Source organism: Balaenoptera musculus, chromosome 12 (assembly GCF_009873245.2).
Source record: "Balaenoptera musculus isolate JJ_BM4_2016_0621 chromosome 12, mBalMus1.pri.v3, whole genome shotgun sequence".
NCBI classification, from domain to species: Eukaryota; Metazoa; Chordata; class Mammalia; order Artiodactyla; family Balaenopteridae; genus Balaenoptera; species Balaenoptera musculus.
In genome coordinates, this window is record NC_045796.1 from 58,670,906 (window position 1) to 58,683,804 (window position 12,899).

The following is a 12,899-nucleotide window of genomic DNA, read 5'->3' on the forward strand; positions in this document are numbered from 1 at the left end:
AGATTTGGGGTAGTTTTTTTTCCCCCTCTTTTACTTAGAGCATAAAGCTGTATTACACTGTATACTAATGGCACTTTTACAAGTGTCACATGTTAGGTGTTTTTCTTTCAAAGCATGTTTGAATATGTATTATGTCCTAGGCACTGTGGCTAATGGTTTCATAGATGTCATCTTAATTAGTTACGTGTATCTCACCTATAAGACTACAGACTTCTTGAGACCAGGAACCATGCTCTATTTATTGCCATATCCATTGTACTTTATACTTTACATAGTGCAGTCTTGTTACTGACTTCCTATATGATTATTGAGATGAAGGAATAAATTTCAGAGAGATACTGTGAAAAATACTTGTTTTATAAAAGGCCCCTGTACTAAGTAGCCACTAGACCACAAATATTTGCAAGTAAATTTTTGTTTTTGTCACTAGGTGGCATTCAAAGATTAATCTCACAATATAATGTACCATTATAAATTTACGTTCATTTTTCTGAGTAGTCTTTTCCTTCTTGGTGAACATTTGGGAGACTTGCATTACTTGATCCAGTTTTTGGTACCTACTTCATCTTTTCCTTTATTCTTCTCACTACCTAGCAATAGGTAATTATTTATTATTGTTAATTTACTGAGTCTGATTTTGAAAGTATAATAATAACAAGCTTATTTTATCCTTTATAAAATTTTCTACTCTTAGGAGTTGTGTGGTGTTATTTTAAAATATCTATAAGTCATAAGGGGATTAACACAATTTGGCTGTCAAATAATAGAATCACAAATGGAGGATGCTGTTGGATTTTTAGCCATATCATCAAACTAGTTTCCTTTGCCTACGCAGACTAGAAAATGTTTCACTGTGTTACTTGCAAATATTTAGGAAGTGCTGTAGAACTAACTCCTTAGCTAAATTTTAGTTCTTGTTACTCTTTATTTTGTGGAAACTCTTACAGTTCACATTTTAGGAAGTGTATGTTTACTTATATTGTGGATGGTTTAATCATTTGTAAATACATTTATGTATTTACTTATATTGTGGTTTATGAAGATATAATTGACATATGACATTGTAAGTTTAAGTTGTACAATGCAATAATTTGACACACATATGTATTTGTGAAATGTTTACCACAGTAAAGTTAGTAAACACATCCTTCACCTCACATAATAACCATTTTGTTTTGTTGTTATGATGAGAGCACTAAAGCTCTACTCTTATGTCAACTTTCAAGTACACAGTACAGTATGATTAACTGCAGTCACCATGCTGTACATTAGATCCCCAGAACTTACTCATCTTACGCCTAAAAGTTTGTACCCTTTAACCAACATCTCCTCATGCCCCTTACCCCTCAACTCCTGGCTACCTCCATTCTGTTCTTTGTTTCTTTGAGTTTGATGTTTTTAGATTATTTGTATAAGGGAGATCATACAGTATTTGTCTTTCTCTGTCTGATGTATTTCAAGATAGTGTAATTTTTAAAGTAGATAGAATCTGCCTTACCATTTATTTACTTTTGGCCCTTTTTTTTTTAAGGATAAATAGTATGGTGTAATATTGCTATATGTCATCTCCAACTAACTAAAGATATCTAAGCATTCGCATACCTATTATACAAAATTAGTTATACAGAATTTAAATTATAACATGGGAATAAAGCAAACATTAAGGTTTATAGTTTCTTTACTATTTAGTACTAAAATAAGAGGATTTATTTTTCCTTCTTTTCTCCTAAAATTTGGTTATTTAGGTAGGGATCATCACTTCTCCTTTGATTAAAGTATTAAGAGGTTAAAAAAAATTTTTTCAGTTACAGATTCAGGAAAAATTATTCAACTGTGAAGTTTCACAACTTGGATAAATTTGTTAATTAAAATGAACACTCTAAGTATAAAAGCACAATGACTACATATAGATCCAGTGGCTAAAGAAATGTATTTTTAAGAAAACTTTTCACTGCAATTGTGGCTTAAGGTCATTTTCTAACATTCCCTTTATTACACAGATTTTATATGTTATTGTTGTGTTTTAAAATTATTAACCTTTGGTTTCATTAAATTAACATGTTTTAAAGCTACATTAAAATGCTATGTTAAAAACTATATTTTCTTTCAGAATATAATCTAAAGAATTACCCAATGTTTATTATAATTCAAAAGTACAAATATCTGTTTTTTCCATAGGTTGTTTTAAGTTTACCAATAAAAAATTAAAACCACTCCCTGTTCTTGTATGATCTTTTTAAAGTGTATGTATTATTAATATGTATAAATCCCAATAAAATATGATTTTGTTCTATGCAAAAATTACTGCATTTACCATTGTATTTATATTATATATTTATACTAGCTATGCTGCAAATGGGTATCTTTAGAGGAAAAAACTACTAATGTGTTGCCCTTTGTGATTTTGGTAATGACAGTATACAAAATCACAACAAAGAGGGATAGAATCAGCAATATTATGTTGTTTTGATTGTGGTGCAGTCACATTTAAAACTGTCAGTAATGTTGTCACATAAAATGAAACCAAAATTTAAAAGAAGCAAAAAGAAGAAGAAAAATTAATGAATACCAAAATGTTTATAATACTATATGGAATTAAATTCAAATGGGAAAACTAATCAAATGCCATAATAATAAGTAAAGTTTTGGAAGATAACATTTCTAATGTACTGTTCTCAATTAAATGAGGCAGGACTGATTTTTAATTAATTGGAGAAACATCATGTCCAATAATTGTGCTTACCTTCTTTTAAATACAACATAATGATGTATTTTAAAAACTTAACTTTCAACAAAATGGTCTTTGATGTAATGTTTATATTCAACTTTAATGCATTAGTTTAACTTTTGTTATATTTTTGATTTGCAGATTGCTCTGGGAACAGTTACTAATGTGGAAGAAGCAGTGAAGTGGATAAGTTACACTTATCTTTATGTACGGATGAGAGCAAATCCATTAGTGTATGGCATCAGTCACAAGGCTTATCAGGTAGAAAACTCATTTACTAAAAAAAAAGTCAGACCTCCTTTTTAGTTCTGTAATCCTTTCATGATATGAGGATAAATATTTGCTACTTCTGCTCATCTGAAAAGATTTAGGTACCTGGAAGAAAAACAAAGAGCTTTAATCTTTTTTAGAAAATACTAAGGAAAATTAAATTTGTCCCTGGTAATTATTTCACTTTCTTTATATATCTTTTCCACTGATCTTTATGTTATTATCAATTTACTGCTCAGATAACTTTCCATTTGATATTAGTATTTTGCTATGTTTTTTTAACTATATTTTTTAAATTTAGTTTTTAGAATAAACCAGACATGAGGAAACTTACAAACCACTTTTAATGATAGGCTTATGTTATATACAGTATATTCTTCTTATCAAGTCCTTCTAAGCCTTTGTTCCTAAATTAAAAGATAGCATTAATGAGTTACTATCTTAACAGTTTGGAGGCTGGATCAGTTCTGCTGTGCACACAGACTGAGAATCAGATGCATGTGGTCACAGCTCTTCCTATAAACTTCACAGTTGTGTGGTCCACGTAACTTACAGATTCTGTGAGATCTTGTCTTTTCTTTAGAACTCTGCTTTATACCCTGTAAATGCTTCCTAATTACAGATAAAATCCAGTTGTTGTCTAATGAAAGTACGATTTCACCACCATCATATCAATATTCATTAGTGTTAAATCAAAATTAGCAAAGAAGTTGAATTTAACTTGGAACTGTAGTTTTCCTCTATTTACTAATAATGATAATTTTGTATGTGTGTGTGTGTGTGTGTGTGTGTGTGTGTTCCATTTTGTATCAAAGCAGTTGCCTATCTTTTTTTTATCTTTCCTTTTCATATACAGTAACTTTGACCATGGGAAAATTGAAACTTAAGATTTAGGAGGGAAAAAAAAAGAAGAAAAATAGCAGCAGCAACTAGTTATGAAGCTGTTCATCTGAAATCATTTGATTTTTATACTTAGGTTTACTGTAGATGGGGGATTCAACTACCTTTATTCTTCTTCTCAGTTGAAATCTGTGCTAATCTTCAAATGGATATCTTTTACAACCAGATAGCTCTCAGTTATAAAATGTAGGTGTATTGTAACCTGTACCTTTATAAATTTTAAAGAATAAGGCACTAGCTATTCTTATTACAAATGTGGGCTTTGTGAAAAGAGTCAATGGTACTATGAAAATATTCTGAAGGGGTAAAGGAAGACCAAACACAACATGTATTTTTTCATGGGCTAAGGGATCTCAAATCTTGGGACAAGATAAACACATCAATTGATTTTTGTTTAAGTACCAGGTTAATATCAGAAGTCATTTTTATATAATTTTCTAGTATAAAAAGTCGGTTTTTTTCCTTTCTGAGATACAAAGTTTTACAACCTTCACAGTTCAGAGAATCTTACCTTTTTATTTTTTTGACCTAAGTGTTTTTATTTTATTACTCAGTAGGAATGTGTAGCCACAAAACTCATGTGAACTAACACAGATCATGTAGTTTAATTCTTTTTAATGGTTTAGTAATATGTGATTAATAAAATGCTGTCATAAGATGAGCCTGAAATATACAGTATGTTACCTACAGAAAATATGTAAGACTTTTTGTATTTGCTAATGTGACTGGATTCCATCTTACTTCCCTACAGTTGATTTTCCTTTGCCTCATTATGATTTGTTCATTTATTTTAGCTATATTTGATACATGAATAAGCTGCCATAAAAATCTAAGTTAGAACAAGTGGTAGGAGTATTAACTCATTAATTGATTTCTAAAGTATTTTATACTTCCCCCTCCCCCCTTTAAAGGTCATACTTCACTTTATAGCTTGTGACCAGACCACGATCTTCAGGACTTGATGTGTGTGAATGTATGTGTGTATATATACATGTATTTATACACACACACACATCATAGTGACAGGAATGTTTGTTAATATCTTGTGTTAAATGTCCTTTCTGCTTAGAAAAATACTGTAATAATTTCTAAACTATTCAGAAATTCATTGTCAAATTGATTTTACTCTTTGCTTCTATTATCATTATAGGCAGAATGGGTTTTCCCATCAACAGTTATAAAAACTGCTAGAACACTAAAACCATGCTTTTGAAAGGATAACTTTTCATTTATTTTTGTATACCTTTATTTGAACAGAGGAGAGCATTCTCACTATCATTTCTCTAAATAGGACTGTGGTTTGATATTTTAAAATTCTTATTTATTTTAGTGTGGGAGGGAGAAAGCAGTGATTTTTTTTCATGTATCTAATTCCTAATCCTTATTAATCTTAAAGATTATAAGACTATACAGGAATTTTAGATTCTAAAATATTACTATCTGAAGATAATATACAGATTGATAATTTTAATTAATTTTAAATCTTTATTTAATGGAATAAAGTATTTTCTAATTATGTCCTATCTTTTAAAAAATGCATTCTTTTAAAATTATAATAAAAAATTTATACTAACTAAAGCATCAACAGAAAAACTTAATTTCCATAACAGGTATACATTTGCAAATGATGACTCTCTGAAGAATTATTCAAGTGTTTTTTTCTTCCTATAGATTGACCCAACATTAGCAAAGCATCGAGAACAGTTGGTCATTGAAGTTGGACGGAAACTAGACAAAGCTCGGATGATTCGATTTGAGGAACGAACTGGATATTTTTCCTCAACTGATTTGGGTAGAACTGCCAGCCACTACTATATTAAATACAACACTATTGAGGTATTATACTGAGTGAAACAAACAGAATAATATGTTTGTCTTTAGATGCAAATACTTTCTAGACTTCAAAATAGAGTATTCATGCAAAATAACAAAAGCTACTAATAGAACAAAATGCATTTGACTTTTATGAATTCAACAACATACACTCAGTAAAGGTAAGAAAAAAAATAGAACTATAAATATTCAGGACCCTCTTGCCATCCCGTTCAATGAGTATATCCCAAGAAGTAGACGCACCCAAGCCTAAAACCATTGAGCATATTGGTGAGACCTATGGAATGAGTGCCTGAATGATTTAAAGTGGGGGCTGATGGCTTAATGATATCCATGAATAAAAAGTTGAAAAATTAATTGCAAGTTTTTGAGAAACACTGACTAAAAAGAATTATAAAAACTAATGAAAATATCAGGGCACTGAGCTGTACTATTTGGATAATTGAAGAGATTTTTCAAAGGTAATTTTTACTACACAGTTGTATCCTTGCCTGTTACCTTTTAATGTAATCTTATGTAAGGTAGGGTGCCACTATAATATCTACATTTTAAAGAATACATACTTGTCTTCGTGTGTATTTCTGTACCTACATATGTACCTTCACATGTTAATACATGGGAAAACTTAATAGTGATTACCTGTGAGGAGAGGACTTAAATTTGGAAGGAGTTGGATTAAGGTGAATTTTTACTCTTTACTCTTTTTATAGAGAGAAAGTTTGATTTTTTTTTTATGTTCATTTTTATTTTTGTTCTTAAAATTGTTTTTTAAATGAAAAAGTAATAGAAATCACTAAGGTGAAATTTCTTCAGAAATATGAACACCAAGGCCTATATGAAATCTAAGTTTTGTACTTATTTAACATGTGCTTATTATGCAGATAACATGTTTCAGAAAACATTTTCACGTGCATAATAGCTTTTCCTCATCTTGCCGCACATAAATCTTGTGTTTGTATAGAATTTTAGATTTCTTCAAAGTCTTTTAACATATATTACTCACAACCGTGATATGGTAGTTCCTCAACCCAAAACATTTTCCCTCGCCCTCTATTGCTGCTATCACCTACTCATGTTCACTCATTTTGTCCATTAAGTTACCTTTCTCATTTGTCCACTTGGTAGTGTGTTGCTGCCAAACTACATCTTAAGCCTGTTTGCTGCTCTCTTTCAGGGACTGTAGCCTTTCTTCTTTCCAGTTTCCTGAATTTCTGTATGCCCTAACTAACAATGTTGTGATATATTTGCCGGAATCTTAAGTTACATATTTTTAGTTATTCCTCTCTGAATTTTATGTGATATATGATCAGCTTTAAGTTGATGAATGGTGCAGATTTACATATGCCCATGCTGAAAATGAGCCAAGACAAGAATGTTATGCTGAACATTGTTTTAGATATCTGTTGTACATTTCATTAACTGATTTTATAGATCTTTTTGCTTCTAAAGGTCTTCTCTAGCTAATTTTGTTTGGGGAATGTTTTTTAGTCTTTGATAAATTTGACAATGTTTAAAATGATGATTTTGGAACAGTATGCTACAGACATTATAACCCTGCATATTCTAGGGCTCAGATGTTCTCTTAGAATGTGTGATTTATAGTCGCATTTTTAATTTAAAATATTTTACTGGACCTTCTATTTTAATCAAATATAACACTTACTTTGGTAGACCTTCAATGAACTCTTTGATGCTCACAAAACAGAAAGTGATATTTTTGCTATAGTCTCCAAAGCTGAAGAATTTGATCAAATCAAGGTAAGATTACTTGAAGCTTGAATCAAATGCATATAACGCATATGTGTTGATTCATTTATAAAAGTTCATAATTTATTGTTATTCCTGATACAATATAAGCTGTATGACACTTCACATTTTGAGTACCAGCAATGTTCTTCCATTTATCAACAATGTCCACTATCCTAGATTTTGATAGTATGTCATACCTGACCTCATTCTTTGCTCTCTACTGCAAATCAAACATAATTTAAATAGGTTTTGCAGTAATGAAACTGTCAGAGAATATAGTGTGTAGATTTTGGTTTATTTGCAATATAAGGTTCGCTGAAGAAAATATAAAGGACATGCATGATTCAAACTTAGATATGAATATTTCTGTACCCATATTATAATTTAATCTTATTAACAGTGAAAACTTTAATACTTTGAATCATAGTACTTCACAGCTTTAAGCTATGAATGCGTTATACCATATAAAAATATATGACTGTAATGAATGCGTTTGAAGATAATTCAAGTTTGCCCTAATCCATTTGGGCAGAGGTTTTACTCTGGTCAAATAAAAAATGAAATCTCATCAGTTGAAAGATGGTGAGGTCAGAAGACTTAATTTTTGTGACATATCAAATTTGTATATGTCAATGGCAATTTTAATATTGGTGATGAATAATAAAATGTAATCTTATCAGCATCAAGATAGTTTTTCATTGTATTTTATTAGCTACCTATGAAAAAATTGCTACTATTTTAGTATACAAAAGGAAACTCTTGAGTTATCACAGATGGAAACTTTTAGAAAACATGCAATGTGGTTTAATTTCAATATAAAAAATTTAAATAAATCAGCCCAAATAATCCTATAAAAACATTGATTCTTCCAGGTCAGAGAAGAGGAAATAGAGGAGTTAGATGCCTTATTAAACAGCTTCTGTGAACTCTCAGCTCCTGGAGGTGTAGAGAACAGTTATGGGAAAATAAACATCCTACTACAAACTTATATCAGCCGAGGGGAGGTGGACAGTTTCTCCCTTATATCAGATTCTGCATACGTTGCCCAGGTAAGAATATTACTCCCTTCCTGTTTTCTCTTCCTTGGTTACTTTTGGAGATTCAAGGAATTAATTCATGCTATACTATGAATGTATTGCATTGTGACATGCTGTCAAATTACCATTTTATCTTAGAACTGGTTCTGTTTAATTTGTACATCTTTTATGCCGTCTATGCTGTTAGATCAGGAACAGGGGTGGGATTTGGTGGTTGGCTTGGCTTTTTTTGATGTTTCTATTATTTACATTTTAGAGTTTAAAATTATCAATATCTGATTTTTTTCTGTTTTAAATGATAAAGTTCACTTTTACTTAGGAAGGGCAATAGTACAATAATATTTCAAGTGAAAAGAAAAGATTGTGGAACCTTTGTAGCATTCCCCAGATGTTAGAAATGTAAACAATTGTTTTTAACCATTAAACAAGGCTTAATAAATATACTCCATACCATATATTAAGTATGATATATCTTTTATAAAAAAGGTAATCTTTCTTTCTACTGTCGATACTTAACAAATTGAGTACTGAAGGAAAATTAATCCATAAATTACAGCTCATTAAATGTTTAAGTTTGTAAAATTACCATAGTATAAAATGTTGTAATATTTATGTTTTTAATATTCAAGCCCTCATATGATATAAAGTAGATTTTGTTTGCAGTATTTACCTTTCAAATGAGAGGTTTCCCTTCTAGGCATACTTTTTTAAAAGATATTTTTTATTTCTCAAGAATACTTTTTAAATTATTTTTATTGAGTAATGCCTCCTCTAGGTTAAGGAGAAATAAAAGGTTAATCTTATTTTAAATATAGAAAATATTCCACTATGTATTTTGTGTTTGTAATTTTGCTCAAAGACTTAATATAGAAAGAGTATGTTTGTGTTAAATGAATTATTATTAACAGCTATGAATACCCCAGAGTGCTTTGAAATAACTGTAAACATGAAATATTTACAAACATAAACCAAGATATATTGGTAAACAGTTTGAATGAATGCAGTAATTTAATCAAAGTAACCAAGAGACCAGGTGATTATTTCATATATTATATAAAGTAAATGTGGATGTGGTGAAAACATACTCTTTTTATTTTTTATTTTGGAACACATATGTTTCTGCCATAGAAAAACACATATATTCTCAAAAACCTAAAGCCTCTATACGGAACCATTGTTTTTAAAGTCTTTTGTTTTATCTGTTTTTCTGAAAAATAATATAATATTGTCATTTTATTTTATCTAATGATTTTATATTGCAATAGTTAATGATTTAACTGAAACGTAAAGCTTTACTGGGTTCTGGATGAATAATCTGACCATATTTCTGCTTGATTCAAGATTATGAAGATATCATCAGAGACTGATTTGCGAATTGCTTTACAGTATAAAACTTACGGTTTCTTCATGATTGGTACCCAGAAAGTCAGTCTCAAAAGATTGAGGATATATCTCTAAGAATCCCTTTAAAAAAAAAAAAAAAACTATTATGAGTTTACCATTCTTGAATATGTTAGATAAATTATTGTTGGTTTTTTGGGGGTTTTTTTTGGTTTTGTTTTGTTTTTGTGTGTATTTTTTTTTTTAGTTTAAGCCATCAGTAGTTCCACAAGCACTCTCTCAGCTCTGTAAAATAGTACTTCCTTGTATATTTCTGAAACTTTATTCTCTCAGCCCTTAAGATAAATCCTTAGCTCAGATATTCTATGATTTTATAAAAGGGCCTATATTTATCTTCTACATGTTAGAGATTTTGATCATTATTCCCATGCAATTTATATCATTTCAGATTAAAATGTCCTGTTGGTATCTTCTCACATGGGATTTCTCTTTCCATTTCTTTTAGCTTTTAGGGAACAACTATAGGTTCTGAAATATAAAAACATACTTTCAAACACAGTTGAGAAAATTAGCCTAGCAATTTTTTTAGAAGAGCAACTGAGCATGCTGTAGGAAGACCTATTTGATAGCTATAAAAATCAAAATATTCATTTTACTGATCATTTTCTGGGCCTAATAAGAGATATCCTGTCAATTTTTAATGGGTGTTACAGCTATCCTCATACTTCTAAATACCATTTGTTCTTAAATTTCTAATACTGAAACAAAGTAGTCGAATTTATCAAAAGATGAATAACACTTTTTATATAAAATATAAAACCAAAATCCTTAAATCTTATGATCATTTTTCACCTCATAATTTCAAGCCAGATCATCTGTTTGCTATTTAAAATCTTACTCTTTTCTATCTCTTTTTATGATTTTGATCAGATTTAACATTCTTCGTTTTCAAATACAGATGTCATTAGATATTGTAAGGTGTCTCTAAGCTCATGATTTTAAAAATAATCTTCCATAAAACAGTCTGCAAAGTTAATGATAGAGGGAAGGAAGAAAAACAAACTACAGAGATGTGAATAAAGGCTTCAATCATTGTAACTTTCTGTATGTCTACTAATGAAGTTATCCTCAGATCACTGAATTTAGAATCTTGGAGTTAAGTTTGGCATTGTTTAGATCTGGCTTTCAATAGGTACTCTGACATCAACTCTCCTGGTCAAATTATTAACCTCACCAAACTTTAGTATCTTCGTCTATAAAATCATAATATCAAGACCAGTCAAATGACCAGTTGTCATAAAAATTAAATGAGATAATATATGCAAAGCGGTAAGCATACTGCTTGGTTTATACAGGAGCCATTAATATGGGTTAGTTGCACTCCTCAGTATTTCTTTGTTGCTCTTCTCTCACTAATTGTTCTCTCTGACTGGATCCGAAAGTCTTCCTTATTTCTCTAAATAGCTTTATAAATTTAATCATTCCACTATATACCCAAGGGCATCCTTGGCTGTCTCTTAGATTCTAAAATGGCCTCAGCACCCTCCCAAATACTTTGTATTTTTTTTTTTGTCTCTTCCTACTTCATTCCTGTTTAGGGGGTGTGAGGTGGAGCTTCCTAAGGACTGAGAAATAAAGCTACTCTTGGAGAGTTAAACAGGATAACATCCACATATAAAGGATGTGATTATTCTTGTGTAGAAGTAATAAAGATAATTAAGGTTATATGAGGATAGATGTTGCCCACAATTAAAGGATGCAGCTAGACATACTTTTGAAACTGAGTCTGAATAATAACTTTATTGACAAATTTAAAATTACATTGGACCTAACCACCAATCCCCCTTTTCATTCTTCAGAACGCAGCTAGAATTGTCCGTGCTCTTTTTGAAATTGCTCTGAGGAAACGTTGGCCTGCCATGACCTATAGGCTCCTGAATCTTAGTAAAGTCATCGACAAGAGGCTCTGGGGTTGGGCTAGCCCTTTGAGACAATTTTCAGTCTTACCACCACACATTCTGACAAGATTAGAAGAAAAAAAACTTACTGTGGATAAGCTGAAAGACATGAGGAAAGATGAAATAGGTAAGAAGGAAGCAAAAATGTTTTAATGTACTGTTTCATGCAGTTAAAATATTTCACTTGATGTAAAAAAAAAAAGTATTGTGAATTTCCACATTACTAAAGATAAACTTCTACCATTTTTATGAAATTTCTTTTACATTGATCTAAACTCAGGCAAAAGTCTCTCTAAATTTTATTAAGTTACTCAATAGAATTAGCAGTTAAAATGGAGTTTAGATTGTCACACCCTTGAGTATTTTACAGATAGAATCTTAGCTACAAATGATGAGAATTAGTCAATGAGGCTTATTCTCAAGTTATTTCTTTTGTTCATTTCATTTCATCGTCTTTTGTTATGTATATCAGCAGTATTACAGCAAAAAAGTATGTCAACATTAAACCCTACATTTCTTCAGTTTCTAAGTGAGCTTCATCATTACACATGTATAGATCTTTAAACACAGTTGGTATCAGTGTGTAAATAGCATTTGGTCTTCTATGTTTTTCACATAATATTGAAAAATTATCCCTACATACATTGCCACGTACCTTAACATTCTGTTGGACAAACATTGATTAGGTAATATTTCAGATTCTGAATAGAATAGACATTACACATGAAGGGAGTCAGGCTGAGGAGAAATAGAGGGACCTGGCAAAAGGTCCATAGATGTGTAGAGAGGCTGAGATAGTTATTTCCCTTGTATAATAATAAGAATACTTCTCAGATGGAATGGAAAAGGGGAGGTATCAATAAAAATAGAAATTGAGAATACAAACTAGGAAGTTGAGATTACTCACCTTGGGTAACATAAATATTTTATTAAAATAAGGAAAATCACTTTAGATTTTCAAACTTTGGTGAACATAAAACATTTTGATTTACTTGTAAATATGCTTTAAAAAAATTATATTATGAAGCACCAAGACATACAAGAAATATTGATGCTATAAGATAGAATCTATTTCCGCTTAGT

The 12,899-nt window shown here is 30.4% G+C and overlaps 1 protein-coding gene across 1 annotated transcript in view; it reads left to right on the forward strand.

The window, feature by feature from the left end:
- The window catches only part of ASCC3 (activating signal cointegrator 1 complex subunit 3), a 338,512-nt gene that overhangs the window by 200,488 nt on the left and 125,125 nt on the right, over window positions 1–12,899 (forward strand). The window contains 5 exon segments of the mRNA XM_036871893.1: window positions 2,870–2,989; window positions 5,570–5,734; window positions 7,403–7,489; window positions 8,353–8,529; window positions 11,718–11,943. Coding sequence (XP_036727788.1) covers window positions 2,870–2,989; window positions 5,570–5,734; window positions 7,403–7,489; window positions 8,353–8,529; window positions 11,718–11,943 — 775 coding nt within the window.